At 42.3% G+C, this 27,080-nt stretch overlaps 3 protein-coding genes across 7 annotated transcripts in view; 2 read left to right on the top strand and 1 right to left on the bottom strand.

Moving 5' to 3' along the window:
* tyro3 (TYRO3 protein tyrosine kinase) overlaps positions 1-18,354 on the top strand; it is a 26,447-nt gene extending 8,093 nt beyond the window's left edge. For both annotated transcript variants that reach the window (XM_077539007.1, XM_077539006.1), the window contains exons 3-19: positions 4,554-4,654; positions 4,724-4,894; positions 4,961-5,047; positions 5,145-5,260; positions 6,119-6,302; positions 6,377-6,519; positions 7,307-7,445; positions 7,509-7,650; positions 7,730-7,821; positions 8,601-8,696; positions 8,778-8,858; positions 8,929-9,021; positions 9,121-9,242; positions 10,504-10,613; positions 10,693-10,852; positions 12,564-12,700; positions 16,749-18,354. In XM_077539007.1, coding sequence (XP_077395133.1) covers positions 4,554-4,654; positions 4,724-4,894; positions 4,961-5,047; positions 5,145-5,260; positions 6,119-6,302; positions 6,377-6,519; positions 7,307-7,445; positions 7,509-7,650; positions 7,730-7,821; positions 8,601-8,696; positions 8,778-8,858; positions 8,929-9,021; positions 9,121-9,242; positions 10,504-10,613; positions 10,693-10,852; positions 12,564-12,700; positions 16,749-17,151 — 2,377 coding nt within the window. In that variant the 3' untranslated portion in view covers positions 17,152-18,354. The remainder of the gene's footprint in view (positions 1-4,553; positions 4,655-4,723; positions 4,895-4,960; positions 5,048-5,144; positions 5,261-6,118; positions 6,303-6,376; positions 6,520-7,306; positions 7,446-7,508; positions 7,651-7,729; positions 7,822-8,600; positions 8,697-8,777; positions 8,859-8,928; positions 9,022-9,120; positions 9,243-10,503; positions 10,614-10,692; positions 10,853-12,563; positions 12,701-16,748) is intronic.
* LOC144031658 (uncharacterized) lies at positions 11,821-27,032 on the bottom strand. Its single transcript, XM_077539010.1, has 2 exons — positions 21,701-27,032; positions 11,821-17,115 (listed from the first exon to the last, which is right to left on the bottom strand). The coding sequence occupies exon 2, from the start codon at positions 16,106-16,108 to the stop codon at positions 15,575-15,577; it is 534 nt and encodes a 177-aa protein (XP_077395136.1). The 5' UTR covers positions 16,109-17,115; positions 21,701-27,032; the 3' UTR covers positions 11,821-15,574.
* The window catches only part of mgaa (MAX dimerization protein MGA a), a 46,081-nt gene continuing 45,614 nt past the window's right edge, over positions 26,614-27,080 (top strand). For 3 of the 4 annotated variants that reach the window (XM_077539004.1, XM_077539005.1, XM_077539002.1), the window contains exon 1: positions 26,877-27,080. The gene's annotated coding sequence lies outside the window, so the exon portion shown is untranslated. The other variant, XM_077539003.1, reaches the window with a different exon arrangement.

The following is a 27,080-nucleotide window of genomic DNA, read 5'->3' as shown; positions in this document are numbered from 1 at the left end:
GAAGCCTTTAACTTAATAACTAAATTCTCTCACTTATCAGATTACTCTATTAACTGGACAAAATCAACATTATTACCTATTACAGAAAATTCATGGAATCCTACAAGTCAGGATCCACACTACTCCTTTCCTACAGGTAATTTAAAATACTTAGGTGTTAAAATTTCACCAAAGTTAACTGAATTAACTTCTTTAAATTTTTTACCATTATTGGATAGTATCCGTAGTGATCTGGAGCGCTGGAATAATCTTCCGATCTCTTTAATAGGACGGATAGCTACTATAAAAATGAAAGTTTTACCAAAGATTAATTATTTATTTTCAATGATTCCATTTAAACCTACGTCTAACTGGTTCCAATCGCTGGACTCTGCTATCATAAAATTCTATTGGAATAAAAAAAAAGCCAAAATTAGTCTATCTACTCTTCAGGAAAGTAAATCTAAAGGAGGTTTAGAGGCACCAAACTTTATGTACTATTATATAGCTAATCAACTACAATATCTTGTGCTATGGACACAACCCAACAGAGATACTAACTGTTGGTTGGAATTGGAGCAGAAGGATTGTAATAATCTTAGACTGTTAGATTTACTCTTTATTACAAAATCAATAAAACGACATAATTGTTTTAAAAACCCAATGATAGCCGCCACCCTGACTGCCTGGTGGAAGGCATTAGAAATTACAAACTCCCAATTGGCGCCCTGTGGGCTCTCTCCCATTTGGCATAACCCCGACTTTCAACTTAATAATCAGTCGTTCCATTTAAGCTTATGGGAGCTGAAAGGAATTACACACCTTCATCATCTTTTCTCAGATAATAAGTTTATATCGTATACAAACTTGGTCCAGAAATATGAAATAAAAAATGGAAATTTCTTACATTATCTGCAAGTTAAAAGTATGGTTAAGAAACAAATCCCAACACTTCAGGATACGCTCCAACTGCCTGTCTTAGCTAAAGATATTATAAAGCTTTCTCCAACAACAATAAAGAAAATATCAAAAATATATGTTATTTTTATACACAAATAAAACTTATTTACCGACTTTAAAATGGGAAAAAGACTTGTCTATAGTTCCGGAACCAGACTTTTGGACCCAAATCTGTGAAAATGTATTTAAAATGACCAAACAGACAAATTTGCAACTTATCCAATATAAGATACTTCATAGAACATATATTACACAATATATGATGAAAAAAATGGGACTCTCTGACTCCGACATTTGTCTCCAGTGCTCACAAAACACTGCCGATACTTATCTTCATGCTTTATGGTCATGTACTCCAGTGATGCATTTCTGGACTAAAATCTTGGAAAAGCTCGCTGATATATTAAACTGTAGGCTTCCTTTATCTCCAAGATTGTGTTTACTAGGTGACTTAACAATAACTGAGCTACCATGTAAACAATCCCAATCTATATTTATAGCCCTTACTATTGCTAAAAAAATAATCCGTCAATTGGAAAAATAAACAATCTCTGAATATCGACCACTGGTTAAACTTACTAATAAATTATATCTCAATGGAAAAAATCTCTGCCTTAAATAAAAATCAAGTATCAAGATTTAAACAAATATGGTCTATGTACATAGAATATTTTAATCTTAATTTGGCAACTTAATCCTGCCAAGATTCTGCCTGTTAACGAGAGCCACCACATCGTTACAACTTCTGTTTTCGCTGCTTCTGTATTTGGTATTTTGTATCTGATTGTTTTTATTTTTATATAGTCAGGAACCTAGTTGCTGCTAGTGGGCTCAAGCATACCACACTATACGACACTTTACTCGCTAACTCCTTAAGATTTATTTCTAGTGGGCACTAAGCATCAACACTTGGTGTTACTGCATGCTAATTAGTCAATTTTCTTGACGCCGTCCCCCGTGGTCGGGCGGGGGTGGTTCTGCCCGCCCCCCCCCCCCCCCCCCCACCGTTGTCTGCTCGGTAGCGGTTGCGTCTTGGCCGCTCCCTGGGCCCCCTGTGGGGTGCGGTGTTGGGGTGCTTTCCCTGGTGCCCGGGGCGGTGCCGTCCCGGCGCGGTTCGGGGCGGGTGGGCCTCTGGTGTGCCCCGTGGCTCCCTCTCCCCTTCCTCCCCCCCGTCGCCTCTCCCTCCTCGCCTCCTCCCGCCCATCCTCCTCTGCCTCACGGTCCCTTTTCCCTTGTCGCCCTCCCTCCCCCCCTGTCCTGCCCTGCAGCCGCCCTTTCGCCTTCTTGTCGTCTTCCCCCCCCCCCCCCCCCTTACTCACTTCACTAGTTTTGCACTATACACTTTGTAAATATACACATAGGGGACACAACACATTTCTTGGTGGGGTGGGGAAGGGTGGAAACACCGTCTTCACCCTTCAACTCCCCTCCAATTTTAATGCACTTCATGTCCAAGGGGAGGGGTAAGTTGGGGCGGGGAGCCATCAGAGGGGATGGACTGCAGTGCCTGGCAGCGCTGTGGCCCCCCCCATCTGTGTCCCTGCCCCACCACTTTGTCCCTCCATTTCCTTTTTTAATGCACCACACATATACATATTAATTTTTTTGGGGGGATGCGGGTGTGTCGGAGTAGGGGAAATTTTTTCCCTCTGCTCCGACTCACCTGCTCCCAATTTTAATGCACCACACGCACACACTTGTATATACACTGGGTGGGGGCCACATTCACGGTGTAAGGGTAGAGCTCGCCAGTCGGCGAGCTGGCGGACTCAGTAACAGGGTTAGGTGTCACTAGTACGCTGGCGTGACGACCGGGGCCTCTCCCCACCGGGCTCGGTGTTCTGGTGTTCCGCCTTTTCCCCTGGTGCTTCCTCCTCCGCTTCCCCCCTCCCGCCGCTGGGCTACTCTCGCACGGCTGGAGGTGGGGTGGGCACGTTTTCCCTCTCTGCGCTGCTACCCGGTGCCGGTTTCCGGGGGTGGGGGGGGGCTCGCGGGGGGCCGGGTTCGCGGGGGGGGTTGGCGGTCGTCGGAGGGGGGGGGGCTTGTTTGGGGGGGGTGGAGGTATGGGTGGGTGGGGGGTTGGGTGTTGGGGGTTGGGGTGTGTTCGGGGGTTTGGGGGCCGGGGGTGGTGGGGCCTGGGTCGTGGCGGGTGGCGGGTTTGGGTGGGGTGCGGGGGGGTCGTGGGGGGATGGGGGCTGGGGACCGGTGGGGCGCTGTGGGGGCCCGCTGGGCCTCGTTCTGCGGCCTTGGGCTCGGGGATGTGGGCCGGGGCTGGGGCGGGGGTGTTCCGGGCGTCTGGGTCGGCTCGCCGACCGGTGTCCGCTCGGGTGGCTTGGGGGTGGCCTTGGTGCTGCCGCGGCCTGGGGATTTCGGGGGGGGCGGTGCTCGCTTTGCTGGACCGCGGTTGACGGCTTCTTTCTTTGGTGGTGGTCCTTATGCATGCCAGATCCGTCGCACCAGCATCTACTGAAACTCAACAGAAGTAGCCTCTCCCTCCCACAGCCCCTTGAATCAGTGGGTGCTGGGTCTGTGGATCTCACTTTGCTTTATCTATCCTTCCCTCCTTCCTCTCTTTAGTTTTTCCTCTGGTCACTTGAGATCTCAATTTATTGGAAGTTTGAGGTTTCTGGGGTTGGCATAAGACTCTGGTTTTGTAACCACGCAGGAGGGGTTTTGTTGGTGCTGGATTTCACTTTGATGGATTGGATGTACTGGCTTCTATGGATCTCACTCTGCCTTATCGATCCTTCCCTCCTTCCTCTCTTTAGTTTTTCCTCTGGTCTCTTGAGATCTCACTAAATTTGCTGGAATTTAGAGGCTTCCGGGGTTGGCTTAAGACTTTGATTTTGTAATCATGGGGAAGGCAGGAAGTGTTTGGTCGGTGCTGGATTTCACTTTGATTTATCTTTCTTTTCTCCTTATTTTTTTCTGACCTTTTCTCTGATCTTCTGACCATTTAAACTTCACGACTCTGGCAAGATTCTGAAGTACCTGGTTAAGGCGAAGGGTAATGGGATATTTATAAGGCTTTAGGTGAATTAATGAGTATAAATTTATACGTATTTGCACGCACACGCACGCACGCACGCAAACGCACGCACGCAAACGCACACACACACAAATTAAAAAAAAAGAAAAAAAAAAAGAGCAATGATGATAAGACGTTGAATCGGTAAGACTACCGAATGAACAATTCTGAGCTGTACGGAAAAAATAATAATAATAATAAAAAAATAAAAATAAAAAAAATAAAAATTAGTAATAATAATAATAATAAATTACAAAATTAAATTAATAAAATTAGTAATAAATTACTTAATACTAAATTAAATTATTAAACTAATAATAATAATATAAATATTAACTAAAATTATTAAATCTGATTATACTGATTTAATGCATACTGATTGAGTCCTACTTATTGTTTATGAATGATGGTTTTAGTCCAGCCTAGTTTACTTTTCGTCGGGTGAAAAATGTGCGTTGACAAAATCATTTTTTTGTTTTGGTTGATGAAAATGAACACTCGCACAGCGGTGTCCACAACCTCAGCCCCAGTCCAAGTCCTTGTCCAAATCCGAGCTCGCGTCCAGTCTCTCACTTTTGTGTTTCAGTGTGAAGTCGGTCCAGCAGCAAGACGCGGGTCAGTATTGGTGCGAGGTGGACTTCCACGGTTGGACATACTCGTCCGAACGGGCCTGGATCACGGTCGAAGGTGAGGAGGAATCCCAAACGGGGAAAATTCGCTCCGGCGGCCCTCACAGTCGTGCGTCTTTTTTCGCAGGCGTCCCGCACTTTGTGCAGGAGCCTCAGGACGTGTCCACGCTTCCCGGGCAGCCCTTCAACCTCTCCTGCGCTGCCGTGGGACCGCCCGAGCCCGTGGAGGTTCTGTGGTGGCTGGGAGGTATCCGGGAGGGCGGCGCCACGCCGTCTCCCTCTGTCCTTCGGCTCGCCGGTAAGACCTGACGTCGCCTGACGTCGCGTCGTGAGTTCGCGTGATTTGTCATCGCCACACACGCAGGTGTCAACGAAACGGTCAAGTTCTACTGCGAGGCCCGCAACGCTCGCGGGATCTCCGTGTCCAGAACCAGGACCGTCTACATCAAAGGTGAGCGTTAGTGTGCGGCTAACGGCGGATTTTGTTCGCATCGTGTGCCTTTTTGTTGGCATTTTGTCGTCATCGGAAAAATCTCGTCTCGTGGCAGCGTTGCCGGCGCCTCCCGCTGGGCTGAAGGTCGCCAAGATGGTGGATAATGACGCCTTGTTGTCGTGGCAACCAGGATTCACAGGCCACTCCCAGCTGTCCACCTGCGTCGTCCAGGTATGTGCGCACGCTAGCGCAAGTCAACCGTCAACGTTTCTTGACAATAATATGTTCTGTGTGACCTCACTAGTCAAAATTCTGATGAATCGTTAAAAAGTAGCAAAATGCAGCCATTTTAATCTATCTCGGGGCGGCCATTTTGCCACTTGCCGACGACTGAAGATGACATCACAGTTGCTCAGGAAACGACCAATCACAGCTCACCTGTTTTCTGAAGCTGAGCTGTGATTGGTTGTAACCCGAGACCTGAGTCACTGTGATGTCATCATCATTCGACAGCAAGTGGTCAAATGGCCTGAGATGGATCAAAATGGCTGCATAGTAAAAATAATAATAATAATAATAATACATAATCTTATAATAAAAAATATAAATAGAAATAAAATAATAAAATAGATATCAATAAATAATAATAACAAAATAAAATAATAATTCATAATATTATAATAAAAATAATATATACTATAAATACATAATATATATAAATATATATAACGTATATAAAAATATAAATAAAAAAAACGGTAAATCGGTAAAATTGGCTCCAGCACTCCCCGCGACCCTTGTGAGGAATAAGCGGTCAAGTCAATGGATGGATGGATAATGTATATAATAATAATAAAAAAACTAAGCTGATGAGTCTTATTCGCGTGAAGACTTGCATCCATTTCCCCGCCACTCTTATGAGGCGCCAACTAATTGCTCAATAAGTCATGAACAATGGAGCTGTACAAATATCACAATACTTGCGTAGGCGTATCGATAATCCATGAGGGGACAAAGTATCACGATTTATTGTGATGTGGATATATCGTCACACTCCTAATTTTCCTGGGGTCCGTTTTCGCCCGTCAGGTGCAAAAGTCGTCGTCTCCCGGCAGTGCAGTCTTGCCCGAGTTGTCGGTGTCGGTCCCTCCTCACAGTTGCGTCCTGGCCGGTCTGAGGCGCCACTCCAACTACAGCGCGCGAGTTTCCTGTCGCAATGATGTGGGGGCATCGCCCTTCTCCCCCTGGACGCACTTTGTTACGCCCGAGTCAGGTGAGCGATCTTCAAACCAGGGCGGCGGATGGTTACGGCGATTACGCGAAGACGCGCTCCGTTTGTCCCCGCAGTGCCCTCGGCGGCCCCTCGCAACCTCACCTTCAACTTGTCCGAGCGGCAGCTGAGCCTCCAGTGGGCGGAGCTTCGGGAGGAGGAGCTTCAGGGAGAGCTGCTGGCCTACAAGGTGCAATGGATGGTGGGAGAGGAGCGACAGGTGAGGTCGTCGCCGTCATTGATGGCACGCAGGACGAGAGTAATTGAGTCATTGAGTAGTGCATTAATAGATAACTGTTGTTGATCATTGATTAATACCTTTTTTAATTGAAAATGATCCAAAATCTCATCAGCTTCTTGCCAGTAAATGGTGTCTTTCATGATAGCAGACTGATAACGCTGGTCAACCATTGTTTTTTGTGTATGGTATAATTGAAACTAATTAAATTTTCGATTAGTTTCGCATTGTGTACTTGAAATTGTAATTGAATTTTTATGAATTGCACATTGTGTAATAATTGAAATTGTAATTGAATTTCAATAAATTTTATATTTTGTAATTGAATTTCGATGAATGGCACATTGTGTAATTGAAATTGTGATTTAATTTTAATGAATTGCATTAGGTGATGAAATTGTAATTGAATTTCAATTAATTTTATATTTTGTAAATGAATTTTGATGAATTTCACATTGTGTAATAATTGAAATTTAATTTCAAGTCATTTTACATGGTGTAAATAAAATTGTAATTGAATTTCGATGAATGGCACATTGTGTAATGAAATTGTAATTGAATTTTGATTAATTGCACATTAACTGAATTTTGATGAATTGCACATTGTGTAATTGAAATTATAATTGAATTTCAATTGATTGTGCATTGTGTAATATTTGTAATTGAATTTCGATTGATTGTACATTGTGTAATTGAAATTGTAATTGAATTTCAACGACTTGCACAGCGCTACTCTCCATTCGACTTGATTGTGTGTTTGTGTTTGTAGGAGCCTCTCCTGTTCAAGGACCCGTGGGCGCGCCTGTCGGGTGCCAGCCGCTTCTTCAACTCGTCCGTCCAGGTGTCGGCGTGCACGGCTGTGGGATGCGGCCCCTGGAGCGCCCCCGTGGTGCTCCTGCCCGCCGCAGGTGTGTCGGCCCGGTAATGAGGCGCTCGCGTCACGCTCACGAACGCTGTTATGGTCCACGCAGGCGGCCGGCCGCTGTCCGCAGGCGCCCGCACGGAGCGCAAGCACATTTGGGTGGGTGTCCTGTTTGCCCTTCTGGCACTGACCGTGCTGGCGCTGCTCTTCTCCATGTTTGCACGGCGAGGCGGGAAGGAAAGACACTTAGGGTACAGGAAGTCGTGGGAAAAGCCGAGTCCTGCTTGTCTTGCGTTGTATGTGAAAAGTTTTCTTTTCCCACGTCTCCAGTTGGGTTTTCCCGCCCGCCGCAGACACACTCGTCTCCTTCACGGCCGCTCGCTCCTTCAACCGAAATGCCGGCGGCATGCAAGTTTCGACACGTGAGTTCAGTTCTTTTCCCTTTTGCTTCAAAAATAGGAAATAAAAACAGAAATTGAACATGCGAGGAAAAAATACGGACTGCTTATTTTCGGATCAGCATGCCAATTGTCGTTTTAATCTGCCTAAAAATGAATCAACAAAATTGTTCCCCACTGTTTTGTGTTGGAATAGAAATGAAACATTTGCTTTGTACTTACTTTGGAAAGCAATTATTAACCATTTTCTGACATGTTACACCAAACCACTAACTGAATCATTACACATTTTTTTGGCCCTGTTTTGTGTTGCGGACCAAAAGTGCCAAAATTAAATTAATGAATACACCATTAAATAATTAAATCAATGTGTCGGTAATTAATTAAATTATCTATGATTTTTTGTAAATGATGACACATTTACTATTGGTTTATTTAATTCTTTATTTAATTCATAAATCCATCCATCCATTTTCTTAACCACTTACTCCTCACAAGGGTCGCGGGTTTGCTGGAGGCTATCATAAATGACAGATTTTTTTCCTGACACATTTATTTAATTATTTAATGGTGTATTCAATTATTTTGGCACTTTTGATCCGCCATCGTTTGAAGTATTTTTTATTTTTATTTATTTTTTACCATTTCATCAATTAATCAACAAACTAATCATTAAAATAATGGTTAGTTACAGCCCTACTTTAACATCAAGGAATGTTGCTGTCAATTTTTTATTTATTTTTAATTATTATTAGGTATTTTTTAAGTTTGACTGCTCTGCTGTGTGTATGTGTCCCCTCTAGTGGACAGTCTGGGCATCAGCGAGGACCTCAACAACAAACTGAAGGATGTTCTGATTCCCGAGAGGCTGCTGGTGCTTGGGCACATGCTGGGCAAAGGTCACAATCACGTCTGTTGGAAAAATGTCACCGTGCATGCCTTAGCGTGGTATTAGAATGTTAATGCGTATTCTTGTTCAGGCGAGTTTGGTTCAGTGCGTGAGGCCTTCCTGAAGACAGACGACTCGCACGTCCAGAAGGTGGCGGTCAAGGTTCTGAAATGTGAGTTTCGCCTCCGATCACGTGAATTGTGTTATGATGATGATGATAATGATGATGATGTGGTGTCCAGCCGACATCACGTCGTCAGGTGACATCGAGCAGTGCCTGAAGGAGGCGGCCTACATGAAGGACTTCCACCACCCCAACGTCATCCAGCTTATCGGTTAGCGCTCACGTCGTTTTTTTTTTTTTGTTTGTTTTGTTTTTTTGCACTCGACCCTTTTTTCGAAGGCTCCGCTGACGTCACGTTTGGGTCCGCCAGGAGTGAGTCTGCACCGGCGCCACGCTCAGCGTTTGCCCGTCCCTATGGTGGTCTTGCCCTTCATGAAGCACGGAGACCTGCACACGTTCCTGCTCCTGTCCAGGCTCGGAGAACAGCCCTTTGTACGTCTCCGTTTGGGTAATTGGATTGCCGCGTATCAGGGACACCAAGAAATATATACATTTCTTACAGGAAGAAAAAAAAAAGTGGCAAATTTGCCACTTTATAAAATAGCAAATTTATTTATTTTATTTTTTTTTGTGGGAAATTTGCCACTTTCCAAACTTGCAACTTTACAAGTTTTTTTTTGTCTTGCAGATTTGTCACTATAAACTTGCACATTTGTCATTTTATAAAATAGCAAATTTTCCTCACAAATCTGGCACTTTATAAACTCACAAATTTACGAGTTTTTTTTTCTCACGAATTTGCCACTTTAGAAACTTGCAAATTTGGCACTTTATAAAATAGAGAATTTCCGATTTCTTTTTTTTTTTCCTCACAAATCTGGCACTTTAGAAACTCGGAAATTTGCCACTTTATAAATTCACAAATTAACAAGGTTTTTGTTCTGATAAAGTATGAAATATACAAGTTTTTTTCTTGTAAATTTGCCACTTTATAAAATAGCAAATTTACTTTTTTTTTCTTGCATTTTTTGCCAATTTATAAACTCGCAAATTTGCCATTTTATAAGAACAGCAATTCTTTTTCCTCGCAATTCTGCCAATTTATGAACTCGCAAATTTGCCACTTTATAAATTCGCAAATTTGCGATTTTTTTTTCTTGCAAATTTGCCACTTTCTGAAATAGCTAATTTACAATTTTTTTCTTGTGTTTTCTGCCAATTTATACATTCGCTAATTTGCTACTTTATAAAAATAGCTTTTTTTTTTTTCCTTGCAATACTGCCAAATTTATAAACTCGCAAATTTGGCACTTTCTAAATTCGCAAATTGACAAGGTTTTTTGTTTTGTTTTGTTGCAAATTAGCCACTTTATAAACTTGCAAACTTGCCACTTTATAAATTTACGATTTTTTTTCTTTGCATTTTGTGCCAATTTATAAACTTTACGATTTTTTTTCCTCACAAATCTGGCACTTTATAAACTCGCAAATTTGCCACTTTATAAAGTCGCAAATATTTTTGTTTTTTTTCTCGGAATATGACCCCCCTGTAAAAAAAATATCTATATATTTATACGTGGCCCCAATACACGGTCGTATTTTTGAAATCAATCCAGTCATGTTTTTTTTTATTTTTTTTAATGAATTAGTGTACCACTAGATGGCGCTAAATCTGGCCCCTTTAACTTATTCCGAAATGATTGCCGGTCTTTTTCTTCCTTAATTTGATGAATTGCTTTCTTTTTCCAATCAGGACTTGTCAGCGCGCGTGCTGGTTCAGTTCATGTTGGACGTGGCCCAGGGGATGGACTACCTGAGCAGTCGCAATATCATCCACAGAGACCTGGCAGCCCGAAACTGCATGTCAGTCCTCGTTTGACGCTCCTCCCGCCCGTCTCGCTGATTTTTATTGTGATGCCGCTCTCTTCTGCGTGTGCGTCAGGCTGGATGAGAACATGGTGGTGTGCGTGGCGGACTTTGGTCTCTCCAAGAAGATCTACTCGGGAGATTATTACCGGCAAGGGTCCGTGTCCAAGCTTCCCGTCAAGTGGATCGCTTTGGAAAGCTTGGCCGACAACGTTTACACCACGCAGAGCGACGTGGTACGACACACGCACACATGCTCACTGGCGGAGTGGGATGTCTTTCAATGAGGGGGGCCGAACATAATTCAGTGTATCCAAAGATAATGCCAAATAATTCCTTTAAGAAACCATTCATTTCAATTCATTCAATTTCAATTTCCACACAATATATATTCGCCACTTATATATATATATATATATATGTGTATGTGTGTGTGTATATATATATATATATATATATATATATATATATATATATATATATACACACACACACACACACACACACACACACACACACAGTGGTACCTCTACTTACGAAATTAATTGGTTCTGGAAGAAAGTTCTTAAGTAGAAAATTTTGTAAGTAGAGACGCATTTTCCTTGTAAATGCCCTTATCCGTTCCAAGCCTCCCAAAATTCAGACATAAATGTTTTATAAAGCATAAAAATGTATCAAAACATGTAACAAATACATGTTACAATTAGATTATTGCACAATAAATGAGAGTTGTGCATAACGTAAAAAAACAAAGAATAAAGTAAAGAATAAAAATGATGGTAATTTACCTTTTTAACTGCTGTCCTCATCGTTTTTTGCCCTCTTTGGTTCATGTTCCTCTCTCGCAGAAGTGTTTTTTTTTTTCTTGCCTGGCGTTTTGTAAAGAACTGATCCATGGATGTTTTTTTCCATCCATCCATCCATTTTCTTGACCGCTTATTCCTCACAAGGGTCGCGGGGGGTGCTGGCGCCTATCTCAGCTGGCTCTGGGCAGTAGGCGGGGGACACCCTGGACTGGTTGCCAACCAATCGCAGGGCACACAGAGACGAACAACCATCCACACTCACACGCACACCTAGGGACAATTCGGAGCGCCCAATTAACCTGCCATGCATGTCTTTGGAATGTGGGAGGAGACCGGAGTACCCGGAGAAGACTGGATGTTTTTTATTTTAGTTTATTTATTTATTTATTTTTTTAAACAATCCTTCGGAAATGTCCAAGGCAAACATCATCTTAGTGAGCAAACGCCCGACTGGTGAACACTTTTTCTGGGCGATTCTTTTAAACAAATTCTGAAACTTCATGGAAACTTCCGGTATGGCGAGGCATCTTTTTCAAAAAAAAAAAAGGCCCGTCTCGTCGCAATTAAAAACTTACTGTGCCTTCATCAATTACCAATTGTTTGAATGTTTGCACAAATTAGTTGGTTAGTTCATACATTTACGAAAAACTATCGGAACACCTCATGGGCCGCGGGATGAATGATGAGGACGCTGTGTAGACACCGATCTAGTATAAGCTCATACCTATGGTAGAAGGTTCCTCTTAGCCAATGGGATGCCAGAAACATGCACAAACACCGATCTAGTATACGCTCATATCTATGGTAGGTTCCTCTTAGCCAATGGGATGCCAGAACGATGCACAAACACCGATCTAGTATTTACGCTCGTCGGTACCTATGGTAGGAAATAGCCATATCCGAAAGTATGTTGCGTTCGGTAATGCATTTTTACCTTTCGTATCTAGAAATTTCTTTCTTAACAAGAGACAATATTTTCCCGTTGAGGCGTATCGTAACGCGAAAATTTCGTATGACGAGACGTTCGTAAGTAGAGGTTCCACTGTATGTATATATATGTATATGTGTGTGTGTGTGTGTGTGTGTGTGTGTGTGTGTGTATGAAGCAGTGAGGTGATTGTTTTTTTTTTGTGTGTGTCAGTGGGCCTTTGGCGTCACTATGTGGGAAGTGATGACCCGGGGCCAGACGCCGTATCCTGGCGTGGAGAACTCTGAGGTCTACGAGTACCTGATCCGTGGAGAACGCCTCAAGAAACCTGCCGAGTGCAGACAAGACATGTGAGTCACACGTCATAAGAATGCCAAATGATGTGTGACATCGTAATGACTACCAATCAGGGTTATTATGGTTTTGGAATTTTCATTTTAGTTAGTTTTTATTTAATTTTTGTAGTTTTTATTTCATTTTGAGTTTGTCTTTTAAATTGAGCTAGTTTTAATTAGTTTTCAGGGCGGTTCTCTTAGTCAGTATTAGTTTTCCTTGAATGAATTACCAAAGACTAAAAACAAAGGACATTTTCCTATAATTATAATTTTTTAAATATAAAAAGCAGTTCGTTTTTGTTTTGTTTTTTAAAGCATTTTTTATTTTATTTTATTTCGTTAATGAAAATTGTTTTTTGAATTTTGTTAGTTTTCTTTAGAGGTGTCAAAATGAGTGTTAATTTTTCAGTTCATTTCAAGTTCCTTTTAACGCCACAATTTTTTATTTATTTTTTGACCACCCCTTATTTGTAAAGCCTGTACAACGCAGCAGGCACGTCCACGTCAAAATTTATCAGGAATACATTTAATGATAATGCATATATTTGTGAAGACTGGGGTCAAGTTGTATTTTACAATTTGAAAAATGTGCACAATTTCACAAGATACTACATGTCGAAAGGAACAATGCACTGAGCTGTCACCAGTGTCTTACAAATGCAATTATGCCATCTAGTGGCATAACAGTACATATTTTTAATTTTAATTCACTTGCCACCATTTTCACAGACGCAATCCCGTTGACTCCCGGCTGTTTTACTGGATTTTTGACTGATTTTGCAAGGCCCATAGAATATTGTGTTCTATTGCTATAAAAACATGGAACCTACCAAAACTCAACTCAAGTTTATTTATATAGCGCTTTCAAACAGCCCGAACTGTCACAAAGCGCTTTACAGAAAGACAAAAAAAAACAAACATAACATAAAACATTAACACCAATACAATACAATCACAACAAATCAACATTCTTCCATCCCTACATACGCTTTGATGTTTGAAGCAGTTTTTAGATGAAAGAGGACAGAATCAGTCTCCTTTCAGCAGTTGATCAGAGACGTGATCTCAGCATGCATGACGTCACACACATTTGCTACAAGCTAAGTTTGCTTATAAGCTAGCTCATAAACAAGCAGCTGCTGCGTTCGCGATAAGCACCATACATACAAAAAAGTGGTCCAATTTTCCAGTCCCATCCAAACTGCCTCTCCTCCAAGCGCCGAACCACCATCCACTCCACGACCCGCGTACACCACCGTGCCCAGCGGCGACGTTCGCGTCCTCATCCATCCTATCTAACCGGTGTAGACTGTCCAGTGGCGCCGACATTTCCTCCGAGCAGAAGGGCTGTGAAAAATGCTGCCTGTTTCCTGGCGCAAAAAACACAAGCAGGTGCACGGTGGGGCAGTCGGATGGCCCCGACACTCCCCCATCAGAAACCGTACCGATGCAGGCATGCAGCTGAATGAGCGCAACCGCCAGACACCGACACTGTCCCTCGAGGAATATCACGGCCATAACGCCGAGAACAGTCCACTCCATAAGCGCCATCCATCCAGCTCATCAGCGCAGACTGTCCAGCAGCGACAACTTCTCCGTGCAGAGGGGCTGTGAAAAATGTTGCGTGTCTCCTGGCGCAAAAGACACAAGCCACCCACAGGTGCCCGGTGGGGAAGTCGGATGGCCCCGACACTCGCCCAACAGAAACCGTGCTAGTGCAGGCATGCCGCTGAATGGGCGCAGCCGCCGGGCACCAACACCGTCCCGCGAGGAATATCACGGCCAAACCGCCGAGAACAGTCCAGTCCAAATCGGGTCCACACAAAAGACGAAACGCCACATGACAAAAAGAAAGACAAAGACGGCTGCTGCAGCTCACAGCACCATCAACAAACAGCCAAGACAAGAGAGTTGCCAGACACACCAGTGCACGCCATCTTGTCGGGGCAAAAAAACAAAACAAAAAAAAACCTGGTGGACGCATTGACGTTTTCCACTGTTGCTTGTGGGTGTGATGTGGAGACGTTTGAGGGCCTCGCCAGCCCGCTCTCAGATGGCGACGTGTTGATGCGGCTTCTTGGAGAATTCCACACTCTGACCACTCAGATATTCATCCTGGAGGGCCGTGAATTCACGGTCTTCGTCGATCACAAGCCCCTCACTTTCTCCATGTCAAAGTTGTCTGAGCTGTGGTCCGCGTGGCAACAGCGCCAGCTATCGTTCATATCTGAATACACCACAGACATCCGGACATATTGCTGGCAAGAACAATGTGGTCGCGGATTGTCTGTCCAGGGCAGCCGTCAACACGGTACAGCTGGGCCTCGACTTTTCCCGGATGGCGGCCGACCAGGCTTCCGACCGTGGCACCCAGTTGCTTCGGGGCTCCGACACCGGGTTGCAAGTTAAACCGGCTCATGTTGACCTGGCCCTTGGACTTGCCCCGCGCCCCCCGCCGCGGCCGCCCCCCTGGGATGTGCCTTGTGGACCGTGCGGGGTTTCTTCCAGTTGTTCCTGCATCCCCGCCAGTTGGTGTGCGGAACTGTTCTGATGTTTCTGCTGTGCCCCTCCCGCCCTCGCTCCCTGGGTCCTTTACCCGCAGGGGTCGGGCCGTTTTGCCGCACCGTCATCCGGAGTTTGATTATGGGTGAATTCTGGGGGGGCTTGTGTTGTGATGGGAACATAATTCATCCACGGGACGTTGGGACGAAGGGGGAGTTCCGGGTGGGAGGAGTTGGAAAGGATGAAAGGAGGAATGTTAGTTGGGCTGTTAGCCTCCAGCAGAGTAGAGTTGTTGTTGCTGTTAAACACTGAGAAGCTGATGTCAATAAAACGCCAGTCTTTGGCTCCGGGCTTCAACACTCCACCTCCAACTCCCGTCACTACTCGCTACATTGGGACTGGGAAGGCGCGCGCAGAGGCCAAGACCTCGTGGTTGTAACGCTGGGTGGCCAGGAAAAAACGGTCAGCTTCCTCCGCCAGAGCACGTGGCTCGGAGATGGTAGTGTTCGCTAGCGCTGTCTGGACATGAGGAGGCATGTGGCGCAGAAACAGTTCAATAAACAAAAAGTTCGGCTCCTCCGCGCCAAGCAGGTTCAGCATTTTTTCCATTAGTTCGGACGGCTTACTGTCCCCCAGGCCCTGGATGGCGAAAAGGCGGCGATCCCGTTCTGGCCGTGAAAGCTCTAAGGTCTTAAGGAGGTACGCTTTGAGCCCCGCGTACATATCCCGTGCCGGGGGAGAGGTGATAAAACTCACGGCTCTGGCCGCCGTGGAGCTCCCGAGCGTGGACACGACGTTGTAGTAGCGCGTGAAATCGTCCGTAATTCCCCGGATGGCAAACTGAGCTTCAGCTTGTACAAACCACGTCGCCGCGGCCGACTCCCAAAACTCCGGTAACTTGAGACCAGCGAAGTTCGCCATGTCGCTCAATTCGATCAAATTATCAGCCTCGGAAACTTCAACGAGGCGGATGTCGGGGTCACCAATACAATTCCCTAATGTCCAAAAGAAAGATTAAAGTCTCTTCTTTCATCAGGAAAAAAAGTATATTTCTCTCTGTTTCCGTTTTGCAACAATTAGCATTAAATAGCCAAGTTTCATCATTATTCACAAATCTATTTAGAATTCTGAGTAATTGAGCTTTTTTGTTTTCAACATGGCCCTGGTTGATCTCTTATACTCTGCTGTCACCTGCTGGCCGTTTGTGTAATAACTAACATTTCTTCAACAGTTCTTTGTAGAATGAGAGGCTGCATCAAAGCCTTCTGTATGCTCTAGCATTAAAAAAAAACGTATAAATACGTCCTTGGGACATTTTGAACATTTAAAAAAAACGTATTAATACGTTTTTATGAGCAAATGAGTTAATTACCATTAAAAACTTTTCGGCTAACACCTCTAGTTTTCGTCAACTAAAATGAACCTTGTTGCCAACTTTGTGTGACCCCTCAGCTATATTATAACCATTTCATGTGATCTTCGCTTCCTATTTAACTTCTCATAACATTCGTGTGTGATATTGTGCCAATTGTTGACGTCATGTGACCTGCCTGCCCGTCAGCTACGACGTGATGCACAGCTGCTGGAGTCCGGTGCCCAAATGTCGGCCCACGTTCCAGCGTCTGGCTGTCCTACTGGAGGAGTTGCGGCTCAGCTTTTCACCCGCCTCTGCCGCCGCATCGCACATGGAGTCCTTCCACTACGTCAACCTGGAGGGCGAAGGTCGGGAGGTCAGCGGGGAGGCCAACGGGGAACCCGGCGACCCACAAGAGGTCGACGGCTTAAGTGCCCCCTGGTGGCGGGAGGACGAGGAGCAGGACTGGCCAATGGTGGCGTCCGGCGCTGCGTTGGCTATCGGCGGAGACTACAGGTATATTGTGGACCCTTGTGGTGGCACCCAGGGAGGTCAGGGGTCAGGTGTGGACAGACTGGAAGAGGATGAGGACGCAGTCATTCACGTGTGAACTTGATTGGACCGCTCGCTTGGGTTTTGCACACTTAGCACTTTTTTAATTTGCTTGTCCATGTGAATGTTTTAATGTGACTAATTAAAAAAAGTTTATTTCTAACAAATTCATACACAGTCACTGACAAAAACAAGAACCTCCGCCAAGGTTGAACGGCTAATAAAAAATAGTGAGCATCAAGTTTGTGCGATCGCTAACGTGTAACGATAACGGCAATATCGCGATATAAAGACCGCCACAATATATCGTCATTTCATGCTCTTAAAAGCAGCACATCTGTAAAAAAAAAAAAAAAGTCAGGTTGATTTCCATTTGTGTAGTTGTACCACCCTCTGGTGGCTAGTTTCTTAGTGCAGTTTAATTTTCATAAGGCATGTTTTGGCCCTTCTTTGTTTAAAATCCACACTAATGGTCAGATGAAGGGTCACACAATATGCTTAGGAATCGAGTGCATCAAAATTAAGTATTATTAGAGATTATAGGTTGTTTATACGCATTGCTGTTATGTACAAAAGCACGATATTGTTTTGTTTTTTTACAATATCGTGACCTTTTTTTTGTATGGCCAACCTCCATACAGTATCGTGATGTTTGGATATCGTTACATTCCTAGCTCTGACAAGGCAACAGATGGCAGTGAAGTTTTTTTTTTTCATTCATGACACGTTCCCATTTGAATATTATAAAATGCTAGAAAATCGGTGGTTCGTATGGTTTCAATAAATAATTTTGTTATATAGTACAGGCAGGGCTGGACTGCCACAAATCATCAGCCCTGGCATTTTGACTGGCGCCACCCGATTGCTGCCCACCCTTGGCTACCACATAGCTCAACCACTCATGTTTATTGGTTCAGTTATATTGTTGCTCCTTGTAAATTGTAGGCCAGTCTCTTGGGCTAAAATGGAGGAAAATAATAATTGAATAGTAACACATTGTCCCCAAAAGACACCGGCCCACCGGGCATCTGCCCTGTATGCCAGATGGCCAGTCCAGCTCTGAGTACAGAGCATTTTAGTCCGCCATATATTGTCCTTCGACTACTTTACCAATTATCGACATATTCAAATCATTGCTGCTTCTACATGTTCCAAAAATGCACGATTCATGGCTCGTTATTTTTCTCATTCCTGACTCACACAACTCAACATTTTGATTACCTGCGCTCATTCAATTCACCTGAGGATCCATTTTCAGTACTCCCCCAATTCTCACATATGGTTGAGAGGGGGCGGGGCGTGGTGGGGGGGGGGGGGGGGGGGGGGGTGTTGCTGCGATTTTTACACTACATGTTGCAGTTTTCACCAGCAACATTTCCTCGGGTATGCGTTTCTGTCGGGATAAAGAGTTCATATAATTTTCGTGAAAACAACCTAAAAAAATAAAGTTTTACCTCGTTCAATTCACGTTGCCATTCTATCTGATATATAGTTCACATTCCACATAATTCTCCTTCTCCATTAATTTCCAATGACTCATTTCAAAAATCATTATCTAAATTCCAAAATGTTTACCTAGGGAATGATTTCCAACATCCCCACAATTCTTAAATACAAAAAAATAAAATAAAAATCGTTTTTTACTCAGATCAACTGACCTAGTTCAATATAATTAAGTATAATTTAAATTCCATATCATTTCACATCATTCAATGCATACATTTTCAATCACTACAATTTAAGATAATTCTGTATTTGTCAACATAATTCCATACCACTTGGCTTAATTCCATCTTTCAACAACATCCACTTGATTAAATATGATTTCACGTTTCGGAATTTTCCCGGTCAACATTACAAACTTGCACACCAGACTTTTCATCCATTGCCGCTCTTGTCCAGCTGGTGGCGGTCATGCACTGTTATTGGCATGAAGACGCCGCTTTTCCAACCGCGGCTGGAGATGACAACGAAGAAGAAAACGAACAAAAGGTGAATCCGGAAATATTTGTTGAAAAGCACGTTGGCACAAAAGCTGTTTTTCATAAATAGAAATATGTTGTACAGGTTTATTTTGTAGTTTGGTGTATAAGCTAACAAAAACCTTAAGGTTATTTGGTGTGCACTGAGTTTTGTCAGCTGAAATGGACACATTTGGGACAGTAATGGAGAAAGTACACTACAGTTATCAGTAGTACCTTAACTAGCTCTGCACATGGTTATCTTTGGCCATTTGGCTGTTAGCCGGCTAGCTTGTCAGGCAGGGAACAGTAGCAAAGATTTCAGCAGTGGCATTTAGGATATTAATAACATTGTGGGTGGATATATACATTTTTTTCTCCCATTAATCTTGTCAGTGCTTGGTCCTCACCCAAGTAAATAGCCCTGACTGTTTGTGGTTTGCGCTTTACAAGAATTCACCTTTGTGTGTTTGTGTGTGTAAGCTAGCCTCACCTATTTAGCCTGGCATTTTACCAACAGTTGTGCATGCTTTGCTGCAAGTCTAAGTTTTTTTTTCATGTGAGCAAGATGAAAGAATCCATTTTCTTTCGCTCCCACATCCCCAGTAAGGTCATATACCTGTAGGTGAGCTGGAGTTGAATCCAGCTAACTTTGGGCTCGACGTGGGGTACATACTACGCTGGTCACCAGTCAATGACATTAATTGCACATAGACAAACAATGTACCGGCTACCATCAAGGCACATGTAAATAAACAGACTGACTTCCAATGACAGGACAAATAATAGCCAAACAACCAAATAGCCCATTGGGCCTATTCTAAAAGTAGCTAAGCAATTACATGCAGATTTTTATTATTTATTTTTTTTAGTCACATCTTTTTGTTGCTCAAATGACAGGGGGGGAAAAAAACAAAAACAACTGGTATAGTCAGCATTATAGCACATGACCAAATCCTAGTGGAGAAAAGGTAACCGATGCAACAATGATAAGATGACTTACCACCAAATAATTTGAGCAAATTTATAACTTCATAAAGTGTGTAGGAAACTTGTAGTCCTCACATAATTCAGTACCCAAGAAGTAATTCTCAGATTCCAAACGGGTTTCTGATTCCTGATTTAAGTCTCCAACTAACCAATACTCGGAGCAACGCGGGCAAACAAAATTACCTTTGGTTATTTTTTGCCACACACTTGCGCATTTTGAGAACAGACTCGCTATGGTTTAAATTCCAACAGCAGGTACATAAATTATAATTACAGTGAACTATTGTTGTAAAACACGTTTATGTTTAGAATCCTTGCATCTCCAAAACAAAATCACGTCTTTTCAGGAATTCAAAACAAACGTCTTTTTGTTATCAGAGTATCGCTCAAGATGGTATTTTGTCTTATATTGTGATCAGATACCACCGCAATGCAAAAACAAAACACCTCTCTAAAATCATGTTCAGTCTCTATCTGCTATAAAATCACAACTTTTGTTACTCTGCCATTGATCAAAATTGGAAAATCAGGTCATTACCATTAGTCTGACATTAAAATATTTAGTTCTTCACAAAAGCAAAAATTAAAACAAATATAACAGTGATTAACTGAAACAAAAACTTACCTTTGTGGCTGCTGCACCTCCAACTGCAACGTAGCTTTATAGCTATCAATTTGTAAACCAAACTGGCCTACTCAAAAGTATTTGTGCCTGTATCCCACTGAGCGGCAAACATCTGCGAAGGTAGCTAATATTGATTTTTCGTCAGGGTTCGTTGGAGGTTGCAAAGGCATACGCCAACACTTTGAATAGTCGCTGACAGTTTTTTCTTGTCGCAAGGAAATTTGGAATTGGAACATTTTCTTGCGACAAAAACAATGAAAACTATTGGCTAATGTTTGCTACCTTAAACAAATCCTGACGAGGAATCAACATTCGCTGATCGCAAACGTTTGGCCCTCAGCGGGATGAATACAGGCAGCAAACTTTTACCACTCGCTTTTTGTCTAAAAATTAAACAGAATTTCAATCTTGAGGCAACATTATAATGGCACAACTCTTCTGCAGAATTAGGAAATGATTAGAGCTGTCAAAATGAATCGATGATCAAATTGATCCGACAACTATTAATAACAGTAATCGTTTGGAGCCTTTTTATTTACTCCTTTATGAAAGAAGACTTGATTATCTTCTGTGTTTAATTAAAATAAGATATTTGCAAATTCTGTTTTTATTTTGGTAATCAATGACCGAACTGGTAACATAGTACATCAACCCCCCCCCTCAGCTGGCTTTGGGCAGTAGGCGGGGCACACCCTGAACTGGTCACCAGCCAATCGCAGGGCACACAGAGACGAACAACCATCCACACGCACAAGCACACCTAGGGACAATTCGGAGCGCCCAATGGGGGTATATGCCACGGAAGAGGCGGGACTGTTTTTGCACATCAGCTTTGGTTCCGGTTCGGTTTGCGATGTGTGGGCTCCGTCAAAATACTTGTGCTCCCGACTTTGTGCCCCTCGGTTGCGCGTTCGCAACCCAGACCGGAACCAAATTCATGTGCAAAATCACGGAAGTCCCGCCTCTTCTGTGACATAAAACCCATTAATATGTCATGCATGTCTTTGGTATGTGTGAGGAGACCGGAGTACCTGGAGAAGACCCACGCAGGCACGGGGAGAACATGCAAACTCCACCCAGGAAGGCCGAAGCCTGGACTCGAACCAGAGTCCTCAGTACTGGGAGGTGGACGTGCTAAACAGTCAGCCACCGTGCTGCCCTTGATAGATTAATCGATTTCTATTAAAAAAAAAAAAATGATAGTGACAGCACTAGAAACGATAAAGTTAGCAATTTTTCAGCCACTTCAAGTGTCCAAGGGAATCAATAATTTGTTTTATTTGTATCGCACATTTCATACACAAGGCAACTCAAATGTGCTTCACACAAGCAAAGACATGACACCTACAAGTACCAACACAACAGTTAACATTTAAGTGATATAACACTTAAGTGTGTGAAGGTTTGTGCATTTTTGATCGGCTGTTCCATCTGCTATATTGTTGACCACCATTCGAATTTTGAATCGCAGCAAAACCAGTGGCCGACAATTGGCCATTCATCCAAACGAGTTGCCAAACCTGGCAAAAGTTCAGTTGGGTTCGGCTTTCATCGCTCAGAGTGTTATGGCGGGCCTTTTACAAACATGTTTGTGGAATGTGGGCGAAAGCCTGAGGCGGGGAATAACAAGCAATTTATTCTGCACACAGGAAGGCCGCAAACCAAATTTGAATTGCCAACCTGAGTCAGAACTGTAACACGGACTCCCCCATCATGCCACCCAAATCCGATCATCTGTATGGCATTCATTTGTAAGCGTAATGATCATTTTTTTTGTGAACCTGCGAGGGTTCACTATTCAATCTATTTCAGTTTGTGCCAAAGAACATGAATTCTTATTGGCAATTACCTGTATTTTGATGTTGTTTTGACTCAGCAATTACTGTCGTCATTATGATATAAACGACTAAGCCAAGCTGTTTACAATAATCCGCAATGAAAGAGAACATTGAGTTTGTATGACGCACTACTGCACATGCTCGAGATGTCGTTTAAGGCCAAAGAGATGGAAAACAACAAAATACAATGAACATGTCTGAGCATGTTTGCAAAAGGACACGCCTGTCTGCTGTCTCGGGGAGATGATCAACACGTCATGCAGCAAATGGTGGCTTGCCTGTGAGTCGACCGTGCTTCACTTGTGCCAAATTCCCAAATTGCTATTCAGATCATTTTTTCGATCAAGTTGACTGAAAGGCCCGCTAAAATCCCTGCACAATATAGTGATTAGCGACTGCGTTTGCTTATTTGCACCGATCAATCGGCCAGCTGATTTTTATCGTCCCCGATTTCCTTAATTTTGGGGCATGGGCCGATCCCTTTAAAAATAAACCAATCTTTTCCAAAGATGGCGAATGGGCTTTTCATTTATTTTTATTTGAGAGAACTAGGGATTGACCAATTATCGGCCCAGGCCGATTATCGGCGCCGATATTTGGCATTTTGACCAATCTGAAGGCCAATTTAGGTATTTTGAACGTATTCAGACAATTTTTCACCATCTGCGAAGATCTTTTGAAACTTTTTATGCACCTTAATGAAAACCCCAAATTAGCTACATTCAAATGCAATTGTTGCACAGTGACATACATGAACTTTTCACTTCTGGATCTATTTGAATTTCCACTTTATAAATAATGATGCTGACACTGGGAAATCCCTACACTTATTAAAAAAAAAAAAAAAAAAAGTGAAAAAATGTTGAAAAACTTTATATTCAGTAGAAAACTTTAGATAACTATTAACTTGTTTAGTATTTAATTTAGCTTAACACATACTGATGACCCTGGAAGCTCGCTGAATTTTTTATTTTATTTTTTTTAATATTGCATTATTCTGTGTTTGCTATCATTCACTAATTTTTGGCCATTATGGAACTTTACTCAGGCTAGGGTTGCATTGCACTGAGTATCTATACAACCAAAGTATTTTGATACAGTGCAAAAATTACATTATAGTATATTTTTATATTTAAAAACAAAATCAATTTAGCTTTGGAAGAGGACCACACATGCAACCTATTCAGAAATAAAATTTAAACCAAACTGCATTTGAAATTGGCCCACAAAAATGTTTCTAGACCAGAAAATAGTTTGCTTCTAAGCACAACGTGAATTTAAAAATAAAAATGTGATTATACGAAGGAGGAAACAAATTGTTCCTTTCAGTTATATTTTTATTGTCAAATAAAACCGTTGCTTCAGGTCACGGATTAAACTGCAAAAAAATTGTTGCTCAAATAAAGTCATTGATTTAGTAATACAAGCTCTGCAAAGTGAAAAATTAAAAAGTTATTTTGAGCCTTGATACAGCCAGATATTTTGCTGTACAAAGCAGATACCGAACAATTCTTCAGATAAGACGATCTGGTTATGATTCATCTTCATGTGAAGCAATTTTTATATTTTTTAAACAAGCCTCCTATTTCAAAACGTGTTCAATTTTCTTCCACAAAATGATACTATTGCTCAGTCACTTTGGTAATATTACAAATGAGTGACCAATCTAACACCATGCCTAATATTTTTAACTGATAATATATAATTGGTTTTTCAGTTTTACCATCTAGAATTCCACTACTTTGTTTTGTTGTCTTGTTTCAGTATTGGTATTGAGGTACTTTCAACAGTATAGTAGTATCCAAATACAAAGTTGCCATTATTATTATTATTTTTTTGCCATTTTTTTTTTAACTACAACTCGTACATATTAAATTGTAAATATAGTTCAGCATTGTTGTAAAACACTTATGTTTATTGTATATACTGTCTTTTTATGACTTTGCTTCACAACCAGGAAACGGGCGTGGGAATGGTTGTGTCATGATCTGTTTCTTCTTCGGTACATTAAAGTTTAAAAATATATATTAAAAAAATAAACAAACAACAGTTTCTTCTTCGGCTGTTGCTTCAGGTATTTCCGATGCACTGCTGTTGATATAGCGCCCCCACAATGGCGAAACACTGCAACTGCAGATATAATACATTGCTGCCGAGCTCAGCTCAGGCTGGAGGTGGCCGCCTCTGAATTTTGTACACAGGAAAAACCCTGTTTAAGTAGGCATGGGCCAGTATAAGACTGACCACATTGTAATAGTGAGTCAAATTAATAAAGATTCAGAGAAGCACAGTACTGCAATTACAGCTCTTTTAAACATATGACGGTACTTTTAAATGATTGGGTAAGTATCAACTTCTTTTTTCCCATTGAACATGCCCCGTGTAATATACTAAAAGTACATGGAAGTACAAGGAAATAAAATTGATTTTTTTCTAAATAAAACCATAATGTAATGAAACGGTACCAATTCAAATGCATTGTCGTTGGTGTGTTACCATTGACATGTAGTAGCTGCCTACAGTATTTTAAATTTGCGTTGTGCTACTACACATTGTAGTTAAGCAGTAGCTGTAAATGTACTAACTGTAGTTTAGCACAAGTACAGATACTTGTTAAAAAAAAAAGTGCAAGTAGATGTACAGTCCTCCTTTAGTCATTATTTGTATGTTTTCTTCGGTGGTGCGTCACCTGCAGAAGTTTAAAAAAAAAGTTACAGTGAAATTGTGTATATTAAGTATGTGATAAATAGGGGTGTGAATTGCCTCGTACCTGACGATTCGATCCATATCACGATTCATAGGTCACGATTCGATTCAATACCGATTAATCCCGATATGAATTTCCAATTGATTGTTGCGATTTTTTTTTTTACTCAATTTTAGAAAATACCATTCAGTAAACTTGTACATGTACACTGTAAGATTTGTATGAAAATGTATTATTTATTGATCCGAAACTTCCGTTTTATAACTTTTAACAAACAGGTTGTAACCTTATTCATGTTAAAACGGCATTGAAATAAAATATTATGGTTTAATGTTCCATTAATATAACATTCTTCCATGCTCAAGGTATGAAAGTTAGACATTTTGTTGAATATTTTTCCATCAAAAATGGATATTAAAAATCGATTCGGCTGCCTATTGAATCGATTCGAGAATTGTGTGCTGTAGTATGGCGATATATTGCCGAATCGATTTTTTTTAACACCCCTAGTGATAAATATATTGCTTGAATTCTTTATTTCGAACGTGTAATAAGGACAAGAAAAGAAAGTTTTCCGAAAAATAAAATACTCAAGTATGTTAATGTAGTGTAGTGGGCTACAGCGCTGGGACTCAGCTCTTTGTTCTTGAAAAATAACATGCTCAAGTACAGTAAGGCAACAATAAAAACACTGCGGTACATGTAGCATCTACACCCCCCCAAAATAAAAGGCGAGCATCTGCCCATTTTGTGAAGTTGTAGTTAAAATTCTTTAGACAAATACACGCAGTACTAACTACCTCAAACACAATTGCCATAATTGTTACCATAAACTTGTACACGAAGCCTACAAGCATACAGTACTTTAATCCACATATGTGTTACTGCACATTGTGGCTGGGTTACTACAGACATGTTCGAGTTACATCAAGTATTGTTACTTTGACTCTGCAAAAAGTACACTGACTAATTAAACTTCTTTACATTATTTTTCCTGATATAGTAGACTGAGTAATGTACAGTTACCCGTTTACAATATACCGCGTAAAAGTATACAGTTGTCCACGTAGTAAAATAGTCAAGTATGGTTAAGTATTTGTACTTAATTACTTTCCAACACCGCACTAGGAAAAAACAAACATTTGTGCCGATAACTACTGTTTTGTTATTTTTTCCCCCAAATACATCGTTTTACTACATGTTGTAGCCATTACTTATTCAACTCAGTTCAGTTCACGCAGTAGTTGTACTACCTGAAAGCCGTCTTTTAGTTGTATTACTACACGCCGTCGTAGTTGACCACGAATCGGTGCAGTCATCACAAATCCGTCGTTTGGTTACCACGTCGTTATTCTACCTCAAAATGAGTCGTTGTTGCGTTAACTACACGTTGAAGTTGAGGTCCTCCAGACCAGGAAGGCTACACGACGTCCCAGTTGAGGTCCCACTGGGACCTTACGTTGCTGTTGGAGCTCTCGGGGGGCGACACAAACCGAACCGAATTCATTTTGGAGGGACCAACGCTGTGTCGGTCGGACGCCAACGGCGAGGACGCTCCCGGTGGAACGGCGACTTCGGAAGAAGACGAAGAGGCGGCATGTGTGATGGCGGCGGCGGCGGTGGCAGCACGGGCGTCAAAATGGCGGCAGCGGAGGGTGCGCAGTACGGTAATGCGTCGTGACGTAGGCGCGCACGGACGGACAGACGTACTGATGGCAGCACGCTGCTGCTGCTAACCCAGCCGCAGACGGTTGGGACTACCAAACAAGCACGATGTCGACGAAGCGCGAACAACGGAGAAACGGTCGTTAAAGTGAATTGAGGTCACGGCGTCCGCGCGGTGGAAAGCCTTTAACCGTGTGGAAG

This window comes from Festucalex cinctus, chromosome 12, assembly GCF_051991245.1.
Source record: "Festucalex cinctus isolate MCC-2025b chromosome 12, RoL_Fcin_1.0, whole genome shotgun sequence".
Taxonomy (NCBI): Eukaryota; Metazoa; Chordata; class Actinopteri; order Syngnathiformes; family Syngnathidae; genus Festucalex; species Festucalex cinctus.
Note: the sequence above shows the minus strand (reverse complement) of the source record. Positions and strands in the feature narration are given on the sequence as shown.